Genomic DNA, 17,837 nt, shown 5'->3' on the forward strand with positions numbered 1-17,837 from the left:
CAGCACCCAATTGGCAGTTGGATATGTGCAAAATGGCTGTCTCGAGCACTATCCCTTCCGATCATTACATCCCTTGTCGATAAATTCCCGCACGGCATATTTATTTCCCGCCTGGTGTTCGCCTATAGAGTGTTTTTCTACTTCCAGTAAGATGCGATTTGATTGATCTTTTGCGGAATTGCTAGACCACGGCTGCAGGACAATGACTCCGAAAGTATCGGTGTATTGGTGCTCGGGTGACTGATTCGACTGTGCATTGTAGGAAACAATATCATACGGAATAAATACATATCACAATGTCTGCCGTCAAGAAGACTGCGTCTGAGCAGCTACTGAACGACAAGGTATGAATTCACTGGAATGCGGCAAGCAGTAAAATATTTCATTCTCGACACGCACTAACTGATAGTTATAGTGGGACGTTGTTATCTCGAACACATTGGTGAAGACAGCATTAGGATTTGGATTTGGTGTCGTTACTTCGGTATTGTTCTTCAAGCGACGGGCGTTCCCTGTTTGGCTTGGTATCGGATTTGGTGCCGGAAGAGGGTATGCTGAGGGTGATGCTATTTTCCGCGGTGGTGATGCTGGTGTTAGAATTGTGAACCCATGAACGAATAATATATGTTGGCGTTGTCGTTGTTGGATATATTGCTCCTGTCCTATGTCCTACATGGATAATTATACCAAAGTGTACTAACAATTCTGCTGGTAACTCATAATTATTGGTGGATCATATGCAAATAACAGTTACTCTGTTCATGGATCCTCATTATATCTTGACAATGTGGCCGATAATTTCCTGTAATACCCGAATTTGCTCAGGATCCATGCAGGCATCACATAGTTTAGCATAGCACCCGAAATTGGTTTTAATCCAAGTCACTAGAATTCACATTTTACTCTTTATTCGCACATAGGTATGCTAAAGTATACAAAGAACATTCTACGCGATGTATTGCAAAGCCCATCTAGTAATTTTCCGATTGTAATCCGGATGTAATACGTGAACTGCATTGTAACTTTTTATGGCACATAAAAGACATAACTAAATTTTACAAATTCTACTATACGTTCACTACTCATCCTCCTCTTCCTCAGCAGCGGCACCACCACCAACCAAAGAAGCAATCTTGGCCGCCCGCTTGGCGAGTCGCTCCTCGGTAGTAAGCTTGATCTGTCTGTACTTTTTAGACTCAGCAGCATACTCCTCCTTGCTTTTCTTCTCTGTGGGCATAGGCGACGGATCTTCGCGGATCTAAATTACAATTAGCATACGGCTGCAAGTACAACATTAACTTCAGGCATACCGCAGCGTGGGCGTCAGTGTAGATATCGGCAACGGCATCAGCCTCGATGTTGTCCTCAATATAGCCCTTAAAGACCTGTCTGTACTTCTCCTCATCATCATCCGCAAGAGTCTCCATGTACTCAGCAACGTGGCCGCCGAGGATGTACTTGCTCAAAGTGTCGGCATCGAGCTCCTTGCCCTCGATGTCATAACCAGGGTATCGCTTCTCGTTGTGGGGAACGTACATACCACCGTCAGAGGCACCCTTGAGGACACCAAAGATACGAGCACCTGTGGTGGTGCGATGAAGACCGACATCGAGGTAAGCCTTAAAAGGACGGGGTCCATCCTCAACAGCCTCAGTCAAGGAGAATTCACCATCAGCCTCAACAACACCCTCGTAGGTCTCATCCAAGCCAAGCTTCTGGAGCGTTCGTCTAGCGATCAAAAGACCGACAGCATATGCAGCAGCCCAGTTGGTAAGTCCGTGCTTGATTCCATATCTGGGGAGCTCGTGGGCATAAGCGGCAGCCAGGACAACATCGCCGGTAATCTGGGAAGAGACGATCTGGGCAATGATGTCCTTGTTGGTAAAGCGAACAACAAGACGGTACTTAGGCGAGTTGTACTTGGCCTTATGCTGGGTAATCAAACGCTTGCGCGCATAGTAGTCGGTCTTTCCCTCCCGTCTTCTTCTGTACGGGGTCTGATATCTGGAAAAGTACGCCGGAGTCTTAATAAGTTTCTGCTTACGTTGTTAAAAATGTGAATCTATAAAGTAAGTATCAATTCAGAATAACATACGGTGAACGGCATTGTGAATGGTGGTTGCTGAGTCGATACTGACGGCGTCGATGCGGCAACAAACGATTAAATTCGTGTGGGTGGGAATAATCGTTCTGGTGATCGTCGAAGGTTTCAGGCGTTGACTGCGGCTAGGGCCAGCAAGAGAAAAGCAGTCACGCATCTATAGCTATACAGTAGCCCTAATGTAGGGTTTACGAGGTTTCATTTATCAGAAGTTAAAGTTGCCGTATGTCTGCGGGTAAGGGACAAAACTATGATTACCAGTGGATCCTAACATTTCAAAAGGGTCTATATAGCGAGGCTCTAAGATATTAATATTACAATTAGAATATATAATCTTATATTGACGACACTAGCCGTATTTCTCTTGAAATTTCAGATGACCGTTAGCTTTTAATTCTACGTCGACCGGACACGTGAGTTATCCAAAGCTCGACTGCAGATGGGCAGACACACCCTGACCCAAATTACCACAACGAGATCAGGAGGTCTCAAACTTGGTCTGACGACAGTGAATACGTCCAGGATTCACTTGTGATCTTGTATATTCAGCTAGGTATAAGTCACTTAAGCGCAGATATAGTACTTCTTGGAACCATATAACGCACAGAATTACAATCGGCGTCGTGACAACGGAATAGTTAGGGACAGCCCACTTTTCATTAGTCAAGCTGGTATTCTAGACATAGACCCTTCTTACGTGCAGGACTGAACACAATCTGTAATTTAGTGTTCCGCGCTTATTGGTTAGGCATATTTGCTTTCACCTGCCGCAGCTAACTCAGGACGTCGCAGAGAACCTTTTGTGCGCAGCTGAGTGAGCTGCTGTGCCAAACTGGCAGTAAACGTGGGAATATATCATAGTAATCGTTTTATTTCGTTATTTCGAAGTTTGACTATGGCATGTAATATCTACAAGCTCCCATACGAAATGGGAAATAGCTAAGAACTGAATAGGGTAACTAAGCCGGACGCTACTTAACCCCGAATGGATTGGCACAAATCCCGCAAACATCGTCAGCAGGCTTTGCCCTAACCACAATTGTTTACACGCGCCGTCACAAGTTGCGCCGCTCAGCATTTGAAGCAGCAATTCGCTCCAGCAGCGTGTCCTTCCGCTCCATTACGCTCCATTGTATTTACTGTTCGTCTCAATTTATAGCAATTTTTTCAGTGCACACGGTGAATAATTGCTCCTAACGGAGATTTTACGTTATTTGTCGTGGCGAGGGTCGAGCAACAAGTTGCTTGGCACGGCATTACTTGTCAACATAAAATCAAGATCTTCGATCGCTGCACAGTTTGAAGCTTATAACAGCACAGATACGACACAACATGGCCCGCCGATTTGTCTCGAAAAGTCGACAGAATGGAGTAGTCGGCGAAGTAAACGAGGATACCCCAGTTGAAGTTGTTGTTACCGCCACTCCAGTCAATGTTCCACGACCACCAACTTCTTCATTCGCTGCGCCGGAAGTAACAGACGCGGCTGCCGTAGCCGTGCAAGCACAGACACGACATCCGAGACGGGCGGAGGTGGATCCTACTTCCGATACGGACGTTTTCATGCCAGAAGCTTTGCGTGACGTCGCGGATATCGTCAGGGTGTCCGCAGATGCACGGGTAATCGACCCAGAGGCTATGAATCAAGAAAGTAATCCACAGGATGGTCAAATGTGCAAACGCTGCAAAACAATCAAGCCACATGACGCATTTGCCAAGCCAAGTGGTCGAGAAGGAACGTTCAAGTTCTGCACGTCATGTCGCGAGCAGAGCCGGCAACACACAAGCGACACGCGCAAACGAAAACGAGAGACGGAGAAACTCAGCGCAGAACGGGAAACACACGGCGCGGATGCGTCGTTTGATAGTTCGGGGAACGTGGTCGTGGTTACAGATTTCACGCAGTTTACTCAGAACTTCCCTACCCCAGACAAACATATCGACCCTGCTGTTTCCGCGTCCAGCGCGCAGCTTCCCCCGGATGCGACTACAGAGCAGCCGTATCCATTGCACCAGAAGACATTCATTCTGCGAAGTCAAGTATCAGTCGACGGAGAGAGCACGATTGGCGACGCATTGAGGGATCTGGATGGCGAGCCTGTTGATCTGTTCAAGAAGATTATCCAGGCTATTTTCAACGTGACTGGTTTCTATTTTGCGCGAAGGGCAAAGTCAAAGTCAGGCAAGAGTTTCCGGACGCAGTATGTTTGTTCGCAAGTCGCGGATACGTCGAATAACAGGGAATCAATCAAAACTCCCAAAAGAGCACGATGTATGTGTACTTTTAGTAGGGCGGGTAGTTTTCAAGCATGTTCTAACATACGGTCTAGCGCGACGACAACTATTTGACTGCCACGGTAGACTTATTTTAGCTGCGTCAAAGAGTGACAAGAGTGTCATCGTGAAATACGCGCATAGAATTGTTCACGGCCCTGCAGCGCGTCGTCCTTATCTTCCTGATATCGTCAAGCAGTATATAATTGCCAATAGGGACAAACCACTGAGCGACGTTTTCGCCGGCATTAAGGATTTGAGTGCGCAGCAAAATTTTGATCCCGATATCGATGTGAGCGTCATCTCGAGAAAGCAAGTGTACATCTACATGAAGCGGCTGGAAGAATCTCTGAAGGCGGGAGCACAGGCTCCTGAGGACACCGATGAAGGTCAGCAGCCGTTGGTTACCCAGGAGGAACTTAATACAGCTATTGCTCGAGCGACAGAGGCGGAGCCGGTTCCGAAGCAGAGTGTCGTGGTGTAATGGTACTGCTTCGCGGTGGGTTATATGATAGGGGTTTCTGAAATGTTGTAATAGTATATATTGGTTTGTAAAGTAGTCTACTATGTGATGTACGAGTAGTTGGAGATTGGGATCTTACTTTGTTTCAGCTGGGCTAGAACATAATTATATGTTAAACGAACTCTGAACTCTTGTATTATATGGCCACCAAACCGCGGATTTTGAACTTAGGAACAAAATGCCGAAATCTGGTGTTTCCACCCTGCATGCCATCTGGCCTTGGGCAAGGAGACAAGCCTCAGCGCACGCTACTTTCCCCACTCGCATATGTATATTCGAGTTAGAAAGGATGAACGGCGCGAACTGTGACCTGTGCTATCGGACAAATCGAGGGTTATAAATAACGTATCCGAGAGTTGAACGTCCATCTTCATATCATATATTGCACAATATTGTAATCACAGCGAGCAAACGTAAATCAATGTAACTAACCTTACAAATATACCCCACACAAGGCAATGCAAAACTCAACGAAGAGTAAGTCCTCAAATATAGGGACATTACCACTCAACCCAGATAGACCCCGTCTATAAAAGAAATCAATCACCACATCCCGAAATGTAAAAACCCATGAAAACAAAGCCCTTGAAAACAAAACCCATGAATGTATCACATCACGTCAATTGCCCTCTGTCAAGTCGTTACTTGCTTGTTACACACATTTCCAATATGATCCAGCAACCAACCCATACCAGTATCGAAACCCAGACAAATATATTTCGAAAAAAAATTGAATAACATATACGAATAACAATAAAATAAAAAATCAATAAAGTCTATAATATCTATGACGGACCAGGAGCAGGCTCGACCCAGCTTCCATTGTTGGCAAGCGCAGTGGCAGCTTTGGTGTAGTCTTAGAACTGTTAGTATATAAGACGAAAATAAACATACTGACAGACGATACATACCAGACATGTCGCCTTCATCAGAATACATTCCAATTCGGAAGTACCAGTTATAATTGTATCTCTGGTACTCGAGATCGGTATAGTTATAAAATCCATCCAATGAAATGTTCATGTCAGGCCCACGGTATCTCTCAACATCGTTAATCAACAAGCTGAAGCCAGTCCAGTTAGTGTCCATCGTGGGATAAAGTGGATAGTCCCACGCAACAAAGCTCCCGTTGAAGTTGGTGGAATTAGTAGTAAAATGAGCAAGGTCAGTGTCACGAGGACCGCCACGGTTAAGCGCAAAAGGTGTCTGAAGGATCGAATCATAGCCCCAGCGAGTGGCACCGTTGAGGAACATACCGACGGCGAGACCCTGGTAAAGTAGGGAGAGAGTGGTCTGGAAGGCGGTAGCGGGCAAGATCAATAAACCAAGAATGTAGTGGTGGATACGGAGAGTTAAATTGGGAACGATAGCCATAACAATCAATGTCACCATGACAATGGCGTATGCGAACAAGTAAGGAAAGAACTTGTTGTTCTTCCAGATAACATACGCCTGGAAGCAGGCGCCGACGAAAATCGCGAGCAACACAAAAGTGATGGCCGCAATACCACCCGGAAGATTCTGGATGTCTTCCAAAACAAATCGGTCGAGAGGGAGTTCGTCAAATGTGTAGTTGTTCAAGGCTCCAACCCAGAATGCACCAACCCAAAGGACAGTTTTGGTAAGCTGGGCACGAACATTCTTCAACGTAGGACGAGCGGCAACTTGAAGGATAACATATCCAATGAATACAGTCGGCAAAAGACGCTCAAAGGCGACTGAGATAGATTCAGCTCCTGGGTCAGGGAACCCGTTGGTTGGCGGAGGATCGGACGCCAGAACAATCGTCCAAAATCCCATAATAAACATGCCCCAGAAAAAAACATCAGGCGAGTAAACGAAGTACGCGAAAACTGCAGACAAGAAGATGTTCACGCCAGTAATCGCCCATCTCAAGTCATAGCAATTTTCTGAGGTGACACCACGATCGAAGATGTACGACGCAGGGAAGTACGAATCAAATTCTATGCTCTGAACGCCATTCTGGTTCGATGACGGGAAACTGTCTCGATAACCAGAGAATCTGAGCTTTCCGCATCCACCATTAAGCTGCGAGGTGACACCGGCGTGTACGGCGGCTGCACAAATAAACGAATCAGCGCGATAGCCATCCTCGTTGCCAATCACATATGGCTTGTAGATAACGTTTTCGGTGCCGACGGTGGTCATGCTGTACTTAGAAGCACCGGCACACGAGGACGGGCATCGGAAGCTAAGAGTCTTGTTCTCAAACGGCTCACAGAATTGGGCATCGAGACCGCACGCGGCATAGTTCTGAGTCATCCAAAGCGGATTTGAGCCACATTCAAGAAGGAGTACATCCTCTTGAGTGCTGACCACCGGACTGAACTTGGACTTGCGAGATAAGAACACGAATATCAAAAACCAGGAACACAGGTAGACGATGATTGCGGCGACGCGAACACGTTGGCGAATGGCACGGCCGACCTTAAGAGGGAATAGTTGAATCGGGGGATAGAGCAGCGAGACAGTAGACGGACGAGGAGGTTGTGGGCCGCGGAGGAAATTGATCAACCGAGCCAATCGACTCTTTGGTAGGACAATCGGCTCATCTACTGCTGAGTATGATGGCTCCAGTAATGGCGATTCTTCGCCGGATAGACTCTGGGCCTCGTCGGCAAGGGGATTGTTGATCGACGAATACGACCGAATAGTGTGAGTCGGCTTCAGCGAGTTCTCAGTACTCTCTGGAACACCCATCGCTGATCGCTGTTGAGTGAACTGCCGCAGGAGAATGCGACGAAAGAGAGAATGAAGGATGAGGGGTGAAGTACAGAGTAGAAGGAAGGGAACAGGCTATGAGAGACGATCAGGAGAGCGGGTCACAGTCAGGTAGAAGGCTGTAGGGCGTACTTGGGTGGTCTAAACAGGCACTATTTTGGGGACCTCGGGCTCGCGCAACTAGTGGCGCGGCGTGCTATGTCATTGTCCGCTCCAGGCCTGCCTAAGTTCTCGCCCGCACCTCGGCTTACACGATCCTCAAGATTATTCAAAATAGCTACGTAGTATTTCTACATCCTTTGAGGCCTCGTTAAAGAATATTAGGAAGCGGACGGCATTATGTTGTGTAAGTAACTAATGCCAACAAGGATACCGAGCAAATTACGAAGTGGATTAGGGTATAGAACCCGAGGCCGTTTCGACTTACTTATCCTCCGTAGTAGGCGCAGCATCCGGACCTCATGATTTCGCGCACGAGGAACCATTTTGGAGCGAATACGGCGTAAACGGGACGCTGCCGTGCGCATAAGCTACTATGAGCGCGGACCAGCAATTGCCGCATGCAAGCAGGATCACCACCGTTCACGACCAGCAGCCGCAGAAGCCGCACAGAGCCCGTGATACAGCGAATAGACGACGCCAGCGGTGCCTCATTCGACTTGTGCTAACTCACAATTCGTGCCATGTCTTATCAGTCCAGATCCATCTGATAACCGTGTCTTGAAGTACGCACTCTCCGCGTATCTGCCAGCACCAGTCAGCCTCCTTGCGTAACTGCTGCAGCATTGCAGCAGCCAGGGGTCCAGTCCCGCCACTTCCGGGCAGTTCGGGATCGGGATTGAAGAAACCCTGCATACACGACTCACCTATTGCCTTTGCCTGCTATAGCTGCTTCTGCATCACTATTATAATGCTCCAATCTGGCGGACACTATGTCGCGACTTCAAAACGGTGCTATGGCGAAATCTCTTATCAGTCTCGCACTGTGACAGCTGGCTTGGACCGTCAGCCCTCGTACTGCGGGCAGCTTCGTCCAAGCTCGGATTCGGGTCCAAACTGTTGAGCACGGGCTCCATCCCTATCGCTTCCGAGATTGTGGTGCGTCATTCACGTTTTGCTTCCGAGTTAAATCTCTTTACCGAGCCCATGTACACCCTACCAAAATATTTCTGGTCAGATCACAGAATGTAGACTACCGCGCTAAACCACAATTCGAGCCTCATACATCAACAAGACCCTCAGCAATTACTCACTTGTTGAACTCTCTACTGTTGTGGTTCGGACCCCAAAACAATGACGCCGCCACCAGTTCCCGGTTAATCCGAGCCTTCAATCGTATTCGTGTTCATCCTTCTATGACTTGCACCTCCACGTGTCTCTCTTTTCTAATTCGATTCGCCTGTCCAATCTTAAGATCTGTATGCTAGTCAGCTTAGGACATCAGGTAACTATGGACTAGATCTAGAGAGGATAAAAGAACATCATATCATATAGAATAATCCAACTAACATACATAGATGTAACCCTAGCCCAGTGTAAACAACACAACACTGGACTTGTTGTAGATAAGGCGTTTGGCAGATTGGAGAAAATTTGCCACCGAGTCCTTTCGCGAAATTACCCTATTAGGGCAGCACCGCCAACTGCACGTCCCAATGAATAATAATATTAAGCTCTCCCATATACCATTTCGTCTCGACAAAAATAATGCGAATTGTTCAAAGCGAATAGCCTGAAGCAGTTTATCCATGAGCTGCCGACACAGTCCAAGGAGTCTTTTTGCTAACTTTGCTCTGCCCATTTGATCTATCCATAGCTCGGTCCAAAAGCACTGTTTAGAAAGCCGGAAGGAACAATTTTAAGAGTAGGGTTACCTTCGTCAGGACGCTTAAGGGTTGTCCCTTAACTTTGTATGAGAGTGCATTTTTAAACTCAAGCGACCAAAAATATTTCCAATTGCCTCCCTATGTACAAAATAAAATATTGTGCGGGATGGTACATTAATATACAAACGCATTTCAATCCGCGTTACAACAATGCGTCTGGAATAACGCAAGTCCCAAATATGTACAAGTTTAATTATACGATCATGTCGAAATCAAAATCCGGGTCCTGGTCCTCGCATTCGTCTTCCGAACCTTCCTCTTCTTCAAAAAGTCCATCGTCGTCGTCATTGTCTGGCAAAGGACTACCGCGGTACAACAAGCGCGGAAGTGCGAATTGCGATCTCATGTCCACCTCGCTGTCGCCGTCGCTTGATTCAGGAAGAGAGGAAATGTCGGAGCATGCCGAGTTCTTGCGTAGCGACGGGATATCCATCTCCGCGAACGCCCTGCTCAGCTTCGAAAGGCGGGGACCATCAACGTTGGGGCATTCCATAATCTCCGCGCTTGAGGGCCCGTCAATAGAATACACGTACTTCATCTCGCCCTGCCACGACTCTCGCGCCGACCGAATAAGCTCATGCTCCATGCGCAATAGTCGCGAGCCACCCTCCAGAGATATCGAAATCGGAATAGCATCATCACAGTCCCGAATCTGAAACAACTTCACCAGCTCGTGCACTGAAACACATGACGGATAAGTGTCACTGACAACTCTGCGCAGCATTTTGTTGCGAGCCAGACGTCGGAGAGCACGATCGGAAATTCCTATACTAAACCTAATTCCCTCGATATTGGGGAGAGAGTGCAAGATATCAATCAAGTCCATTTCGGATATACCATGGATGTGAAGATTCATAGTCCGCAATGTAGATAGCTCTTTCAATGAGCTGCAGCACCGAATAATCGCCCCTTCGGACCACTGTATATAGTCGTCACGGAGCGAGATGTCCGTAATTTCCTCGCACGCTGCTAAGCTCCGAAAGAAGAGATCGTATCGGTACATTGGCACGTCTTCGCGATGAGTGGTGGTGATATCGACCTTCTTGATGGAGTTGTGTGGTCGAGCGAGCGCCTTGTGGACTAAATAATCGGCGTCATGTCCTTTGACTACAAGTGACGAGAGACTAGGAAGCAACATCATCCAATTGGCAAACTCTTCCCTGCTCTTCGGAGACAAAGGAGTACGACTCGTCGTAATGACTTCAAGGTTCTCGAGAAACGGCAAGAATCCGATCACCGGTAACAGACGGAGAATGTGCTTGGAGGATCCCACTAGACGTAGTGACTTCAGGCTTCCAGAATGTACATTGAGTCCCTCCATGACTTTCTTGAGAGAAGTAGTTTGGGTAAGGCCGCTGATAGTGACTTTGGTGAGACTGCATAGCCGAAGAGACTTCAAGAAATTGGCGATGTGAACATTCTCTTGTTCCAGGGTCCTGTAACAGCGTTAGTATAGGATGACTCCCCGGATCGCACAAACTATGCGTACTCGCTGCATTCAATCTTGAGCTCGGTGAGACGCGGACAATTCGAACGAGCTGTAATACCGGAGAAACTGCCGAGGCCAATAGTTGCGCCGCGCACGTCCAACGTCCTCAGCTTCCGGAGATACTGCAGGCACGTAATCATGGAAATCTGACCGTCGATGATATCGGAACCAACTCTAAGCTCGTAGGCGTTTGGACAGCACGCAGGAAACGGTTGTTCACGATCTATGCACGCAATCAGCAGGAGATCAAACTGTGTGTAGGATATCATATTACACATACCAAACAGGAAACGCTTGAGACTTGAATAATGAGGACCTGTTGGCCGTCCTGCAATGAGGTTGTCATTATATTTTTGCTGGACAGCATGGAAGACATCCGCAAGATCAGTGAGATCAAGAATGCGGATGTTCTTAGTGTAGCTCCTTGGGAATTCGTCCATTGCTGGTGATTTCCCTGATTCTGCCGCAAACCGACCCCTAGTTAGAGTCGAATAAGAATCAACGGACTAATAATACTCCGAGATGTTACTTTGAGTATTCTGCGTGTTCAATAGAGAACTCGACCTCGAGATCAATCAAAAAATGGCACTTTCTCTGTGAAGACTTGACGAGTTAGTTGCGGTGCGATCACCAATCGTCCGGCGCCTCACTACAGCTCCCAGATGATGTACGCTAACAGGAGGTAAGCCGCAGCGCAACGCCGTTGGAACCCTCAGAACTATATCCGACGACACCTTATGCCAATTGTTGGCGAGGTCAGGAATCAGTAAATGCGGACTGACTGCTCTATATGGTCTACAGTTGACTTAACCGGATCCCGGTGACAGGGGATAGACAAGACTATATGTTTGTGTGCCACTTATGATATTCGAGACATTTGATTCACTTTTTTACACTGCCCAATGCCGCCACTTCAGCGTGGGTTCGACAGGCACTCTCACGTTACCCACGTGGGGGGGTCACACAACGTAGTCTTCCACATGTCAGTGCCATCTTCCCATTATGTGCTCGTTCGTCGTATGCTCGGTGTTGTCTTTATTTGTTCTAAAATATATTGATATTCATCTTCTGTCTACCTCATAAGAAAGATTGCGCCGAGATTAAAGTTCGGCAACGCTTTCACAATCTCAGTTGATCGTCGGATTTAGCGTTGCTAGCTAGCGGTTAGTAGGATTTATCAAAGCCATGCCTGAGAACAATAATAACAGCATCGCTTTACTGCTGGCAATTCAAACTCCGCTTTGAATAATTGTCCAGTGCACGTTTTCTCGACGGACACGCCTATTTTGCGTCAATAATTTTGATCGATCATGCCACCAAATTACCCCGCAGCCAAACCCTCCCCGTTAGAATTTCGTCTGGACAGCGCATTGACCCAGCAGCTGGGGGGAACAATGGCTAGGGCTTGGGGGAGCTCCGTGCACATGAATCTCGCGTTTATTTTGTACGTTTTCTTTGGGGGTCCACGCGACGATCCTGTGCGCGCGCTCGTGATGGCAAACAATCTTGGTTCATGCATACTCCAGACCTAAGCTCCCGCAAATTTATATCGGCTTTTCATTTGTCTTGCTGATTCGCACAGCGAACTATTGATGCTCAAGCAATCTCATCCGTAGTTCTATAAAACACGTACTGAGAAGGAATTAATGGCGTATCCGTAGTTCTATAAAAAACGACAAATTTATTGATGGGTGCAGCGACCACTGTGGAATGAACAATAATAATAGCTTGATCATTGTCCGGGAACACGCATTGCCACTGCATGCATTCACTTCTGCGAGCGCTCATGTACGACCGGATCAAAATTGTTTTCTCCAACGAGTTCAAACTACAATAGTCACAATGTGTATATTTGATCGTGCTAATGCGATATGTTGATTGTCATCAACGGCGCACCGCAACGTGAGATTGTCTATGACGATCAATAGTGGGTCTGACCGAAAACGTTTTCCCTACATGTTGCAGTCACTCTCCCTTAGGGAAAGGTGCACATCAGACGGACTGACGGAACGGCGGCTGGCATTCAGAGATTTTACCGAGGCGAGACAATTTTGCGACAGGGACGCAAGGTCCCATTGCGTTCAATGGCGAACAGCATCAACCAACGAAAATTGCACTTCTATGCCAACGTCCAGCGACTTCAATCTTGTCCTCAAAGAGGCCACCCTGTACGCTAATGTTTGGCCGGTTTAACCGGTCAAAGTGGCGTGGTAACCACGTGGGGTTCGAGTCCAGTTACGCACTTCCCGTGATGTCTTCGCCACATTCGCGAGAGTTGTTACCGATTCTTTCATATTAGATTCTGACAATTTATCTACTCATCTGTGACGATAGTTAACGCACTGAAGCATGTCATGTTCGTACACGCTAATGTGTGATGTGTAGTGTATTTAATGAAGATCTACGAACTCGTGTGCCACGCGGGAGCAACGTCATTGTTCTTGTCATTGGGAGCTCTTCGACCACGGGTTGGATCGGAAGTGCGGTATCCCTAGTATTCAGACCATGTGAACGACGGGTTCTAGATATAAAGTAATACCGAAAATTTGTCGAACCATATTTAGATTAAGATGAGGACGACGTCGCAATTTTCTACAATGAATAACAACCTGGCTTGATTTCTGAGGATACGTCGTCGGTCCATGAGGTGAAGAAAACCACTCTGCTACGTCATTCAATTCTCAATCGTCGCCACTGACAGAGGGCGTATGGTCTTGCTGCGGCACACATACACGTTGCCATCACACCGCCATGCAACACGAGTGGGGACGGACTTGGGTTCCGACCTGGTATGGTAAGCGGATGCATGAACCGATGGACGTCAAATCGAGTCCGCAGCCTCAACTCCCAGCATATAATAATTAGTCGGCAGCAATTGTACTCAGATGTCGGCTAAAAGTAACTCGACGATCGAAGCAGTCACATAACGGCACCTGCTCTTTATATCTGGAGGATCGAGGTACAGGCCCCAGAGTTATAGCTCGTGACAGCCTGGACGTCCTCGATCGGCTAAACGGATGTTATAGGCCAGAATAAGACTCAATTTTGATATTGCAATATCGTAGCTAATCAAAGATACATGTGATGGCCTACAGTCGTACATAACTACACTATATAAAAACCCAAAAAAAAAAAAATTTCATTTCATCAAGTGATACTACTCAGTGGCACCGAATAATCACCAAATAACGATTGCGTTAGCGCTTCATGAAGCAGTACGAGAAACTTGTTTTGATCAGGAAAACCATATTACCCACTAATCTGATCAAGCAAATAATCGCCGTAGACCAAAGCAGGAACGAAAAGAAATTCTTTCGTTTGTCTTGACGCGTTGAGGTGTTTTCACTCGGGATAATATCTTCCAGACTGCTTGACGTAATGGAAAGGACAATGACAACATTCGTCAAAATCCACGCAATCACCAGATTCGTGCGAAAGTTTCTGTACGAATCGTCCAAACTCGGCTTTTCGTTATTAACTGGCTCCTCGTACTTCTTCAGAGCACGCTTCACGGTTGCCTCGAACATCAAGTCGATGTCTTCTTGATTGATATCTGGCTCTTCGATAACCGCAGCTTCACCGTCTGTTTTCGTCACCTGAGCCGACGGCAGTGCATCTGCTTGGTCTGAACCCTTTGTACCCCAAGACACGTCGTGCCAATTACAAAACGCATACACGTTCAAGATGTTCGTAAAACTAGGCATGAAGAAAACATATTGACTAAAGCTGTTGATCATATGCCAAGGATCGAGGTACAATAACGAACCGACCCAGAACACACCGTACGTTGAGCATAAAGCGATAATGATCAGGATGGGAATCGAACTGAAGACGAATGCAACTATGCTTTGATCTGGCGGACGGGTAAAATTTGGTGTTTGAAGTGTCTGAACGACCAGCATGAACGAAACGACAAGCGCGTAGTACTGGATCAACCCGAATACGACGATAGCAAAGTAGTAACCGTACTTTGATCTGCAGAGCATTAGCAACAGCAACACATGATCACATATCGAAACATACCCTTTAGGCCTGTTTCCGAGGGCAAGAATGAATGACACGACTAGCATGGCTATATATAAGTTCTGGATCACGACCGAGATAACAATATTAACAGTCTGGCTATGGAATGGCAACGATGCAGGTGGCTGCACACCAGGGATGATTTCTGGGCTAGCTGCAAGTTGAAGAACAATCGCAGTGGTAAGGTAAAATGATGCTAAAGAAATCCATGATAGGACAATCGAAACGAAGTTGTACAACTCCTGAACATGGAACATAAAGAGCCGGAATATGTTATGACCACTGTGGTACATTCTACCAAAATGCATCAAGGCATAAACGGAGGCCGCAAACGAACCATTTAGCCATCGTCGTCGCTGAGAAATGAATTCGGGTGCCCGATCTGGAACATCAGTTTCGGCTTTGGCCGCCTTGACGTACGCCAGATGCCACTTGCAGCCTCTTTTGAACGTGACTTCAAAACAAAGGATCCGGTCCTCAGCCAAGAACATATTCTTCGTGAAGATATTCATACCCTCGAGACCCTTCTTACCCAATCTCTTTGCCATCGTATGATCACCATGGAAATACTGCTGCAGTGGCTGGCCCTCGATTGCACTATACCTGTACGCAGAAAAAGCACCTGGAAGGACACTAATATATCCAAAGGAAGATTCAAGAGGCTTGTCGAGAATATTTGAGATTTTGTACTCAAAATTTTGCGCAGCAACTAGGGGATTGAGCAGATTACGACTATGACGGCCAAGCATCGCGTGAATCTCACCACAGGCACCTCCGAGATTGACATCACTATAAGTGGTTAGACGGTGCTTTTGAAAGGGTCGATGTCACTACATACTTGTGAAATGCCTCCCAAAGAGCAAGAAGGGACTTCTGGCCTGGCTTTGTACCCGCATCAAGCAGAATACAGATTTGAGGCTTCAATGTTTCTCCAATTGCGTTAAAGAGCCATCGGTGAGAATTGATCTTCTTCGAGTTCTTCTGCTTCAGACAGAAAATCATCTGAACCGGCGATAGATTTGCGGAGTCGCCTTCAGCTGGCCGGACGAGCTGCTGCTTGGAAGTCACGCAAGACTGCGTTGTATACTCAAACAAATGCGCAACTGTCTCCTTGCCATCAATGTCCTTGCGCATAACACCGTCTTGGTAGACACCAATCGTAGCAAGCATGTCGAGAACATTCTTATCACAAGCTGCATTGCAAATTAGCATATTATTTGCATTGTGTTTATGTCAATTGAACAACATACGATCAATTCCGTCAAAAATGAGACAAACAACAATCTTTTGCCAAGCTGGTCCATTGTTGTTCCAAAATTTTGTCCGCTTGAGATTGCAGATATCTCTGATATTCTTCATAACGCCATGTAGAGTGCGGGCTGTGAGGACCTTGTCTTCATTGTAGTATGTGATCGCAATCAACAACTCTGTCTTTCGGTAGTACATCTTCGGCCGAAGAGTGTACCCATTACGTACAAACTCGTCAGGGTCGCAGGTAGCGGCGGTGTCTATACCAGATCAGTAGATATAATATGAAATTAATGGCGAATGGGCATACATCTCATGTGGGTGAATTCCGTCGATCCACCTTCAAGATCGCGGTACCTGGATTCGATAGCATTCTTGACCGGTGACGGGACTCTGTTATTAATTAGCTATAACCAAACGAATTTCTTAAACTATCATACGCGTATTCAATACTGTAAACATTGTGTTTACCAACGAGCTTTACTTTTCTCGTAGCATTGCGTTGCAAGTTCCTTGTAATCGGTTCCTGTCTGCGCTGCCATTCTTCGTCCACAGGATTCATGTTATCGATCAGTGTATCCGATACATTCGCGGAAGTTTCTGAATACTGCGATCCGTCGAAGGCGTAGGTTTCCTGGAGCGTCAATGAAGAGTCTGGCGCCCGTTCAGGACCGTACGGATTGTAGCCGTCATAAGGGGTGCCACCAAGACTGAGAGGCTGGTCATCTGGCTCCTGAGGAAAGTCACCGAGGGCGTACCCTGCGCTAGCAATGTCATAGTCGTACGTGTCGTCCGGATAGTACGACTGGTCGAGAGCATGGGCTTCGCGATGTTGGTGGTCTGGTGAGAGTGAATGCAACGGGTAAGACTGGCTGTCCTGGTCCTGCACTGGTTGGTAAGACATCCTGCCTACTGATCTCCTTTAAGTTACAGTTGCCAGATTTGAATAGCCCGTCAGAAAGATTGTTTTCGGGGACAGAAGTCTATTAAGGACCCTCGTGGCAAACCTTGGTAGAAGAAAAATTGTACGTTGAAATACTTCTTTATTTTGAGGGCGGAATCAAACTAAATTTGGACGTCAAACCAGGGGTGAGGCTGTGTTTCCAGCCATCTTAAAATTTAGATTTGGGTCCTGGGGCCATGGACATTAGAGCAAACCCTAAATTGCAATTATAAGCCTGGAAGGCTAATGAGCTTACTAAAATAGGATTAGCCCTCCAATAGTGCAATCTAGTGCATGCAAGCCAGGCCATCGTATATTCTTGCTTCATTTTCTGTATGGTTGTGGCTGAGCTTGTGTCCTGGACCACCAGCCTTACGAATTTACACCCTTGATACGGAAATTATTAAGCGAACTATCATGAAAGTAACAAGCGGATGCCGACAGATTAACTCTGTCCTGCGCTCTACCCCTGATAGTCTACTGTCTGACTGTCAATCGATGTGAAACTTAACAACTTCGTATCCCGGCTGGCATATTTATGGAATTAGTTGGTCGCTATTAAACGGAAGAACTTACTAGTAGGTTGATTCATATTCAAATAGCACATA

General features: G+C 46.7%; 6 protein-coding genes across 6 annotated transcripts; 2 read left to right on the forward strand and 4 right to left on the reverse strand.

The window, feature by feature from the left end:
• Positions 1 to 42: 42 nt before the first annotated feature.
• Positions 43 to 890, forward strand: V1508DRAFT_407592 (uncharacterized protein). The gene is made up of 3 exons (XM_066938885.1): positions 43 to 146; positions 263 to 344; positions 416 to 890. The coding sequence occupies exons 2-3, from the start codon at positions 297 to 299 to the stop codon at positions 611 to 613; spliced, it is 246 nt and encodes an 81-aa protein (XP_066799000.1). The 5' UTR covers positions 43 to 146; positions 263 to 296; the 3' UTR covers positions 614 to 890.
• V1508DRAFT_378684 (60S ribosomal protein uL18) lies at positions 876 to 2,159 on the reverse strand. Its single transcript, XM_066937633.1, has 3 exons — positions 2,096 to 2,159; positions 1,311 to 2,036; positions 876 to 1,258 (listed from the first exon to the last, which is right to left on the reverse strand). Exons 1-3 carry the CDS (start codon positions 2,105 to 2,107, stop codon positions 1,079 to 1,081), a joined length of 918 nt encoding a protein of 305 aa, XP_066799001.1. The 5' UTR covers positions 2,108 to 2,159; the 3' UTR covers positions 876 to 1,078.
• Positions 2,160 to 3,126: 967 nt separating this feature from the next.
• On the forward strand, positions 3,127 to 5,176 carry V1508DRAFT_378685 (uncharacterized protein). The gene is made up of 2 exons (XM_066937634.1): positions 3,127 to 4,373; positions 4,432 to 5,176. The coding sequence occupies exons 1-2, from the start codon at positions 3,434 to 3,436 to the stop codon at positions 4,857 to 4,859; spliced, it is 1,368 nt and encodes a 455-aa protein (XP_066799002.1). The 5' UTR covers positions 3,127 to 3,433; the 3' UTR covers positions 4,860 to 5,176.
• Position 5,177: 1 nt separating this feature from the next.
• On the reverse strand, positions 5,178 to 7,998 carry V1508DRAFT_407599 (uncharacterized protein). Its single transcript, XM_066938886.1, has one exon. The coding sequence runs from the start codon at positions 7,617 to 7,619 to the stop codon at positions 5,532 to 5,534; it is 2,088 nt and encodes a 695-aa protein (XP_066799003.1). The 5' UTR covers positions 7,620 to 7,998; the 3' UTR covers positions 5,178 to 5,531.
• Positions 7,999 to 9,572: 1,574 nt separating this feature from the next.
• On the reverse strand, positions 9,573 to 11,656 carry V1508DRAFT_407605 (uncharacterized protein). Its single transcript, XM_066938887.1, has 3 exons — positions 11,296 to 11,656; positions 11,016 to 11,238; positions 9,573 to 10,962 (listed from the first exon to the last, which is right to left on the reverse strand). The coding sequence occupies exons 1-3, from the start codon at positions 11,453 to 11,455 to the stop codon at positions 9,720 to 9,722; spliced, it is 1,626 nt and encodes a 541-aa protein (XP_066799004.1). The 5' UTR covers positions 11,456 to 11,656; the 3' UTR covers positions 9,573 to 9,719.
• Positions 11,657 to 14,043: 2,387 nt separating this feature from the next.
• Positions 14,044 to 17,310, reverse strand: V1508DRAFT_362864 (chitin synthase-domain-containing protein). Its single transcript, XM_066937249.1, has 6 exons — positions 16,727 to 17,310; positions 16,597 to 16,679; positions 16,289 to 16,546; positions 15,877 to 16,231; positions 15,039 to 15,827; positions 14,044 to 14,990 (listed from the first exon to the last, which is right to left on the reverse strand). The coding sequence occupies exons 1-6, from the start codon at positions 17,188 to 17,190 to the stop codon at positions 14,213 to 14,215; spliced, it is 2,727 nt and encodes a 908-aa protein (XP_066799005.1). The 5' UTR covers positions 17,191 to 17,310; the 3' UTR covers positions 14,044 to 14,212.
• Between the last annotated feature and the right edge of the window lie 527 nt (positions 17,311 to 17,837).

This window comes from Lipomyces doorenjongii (genome assembly GCF_038497915.1).
Source record: "Lipomyces doorenjongii strain NRRL Y-27504 unplaced genomic scaffold V1508scaffold_1, whole genome shotgun sequence".
NCBI lineage: Eukaryota > Fungi > Ascomycota > Lipomycetes > Lipomycetales > Lipomycetaceae > Lipomyces > Lipomyces doorenjongii.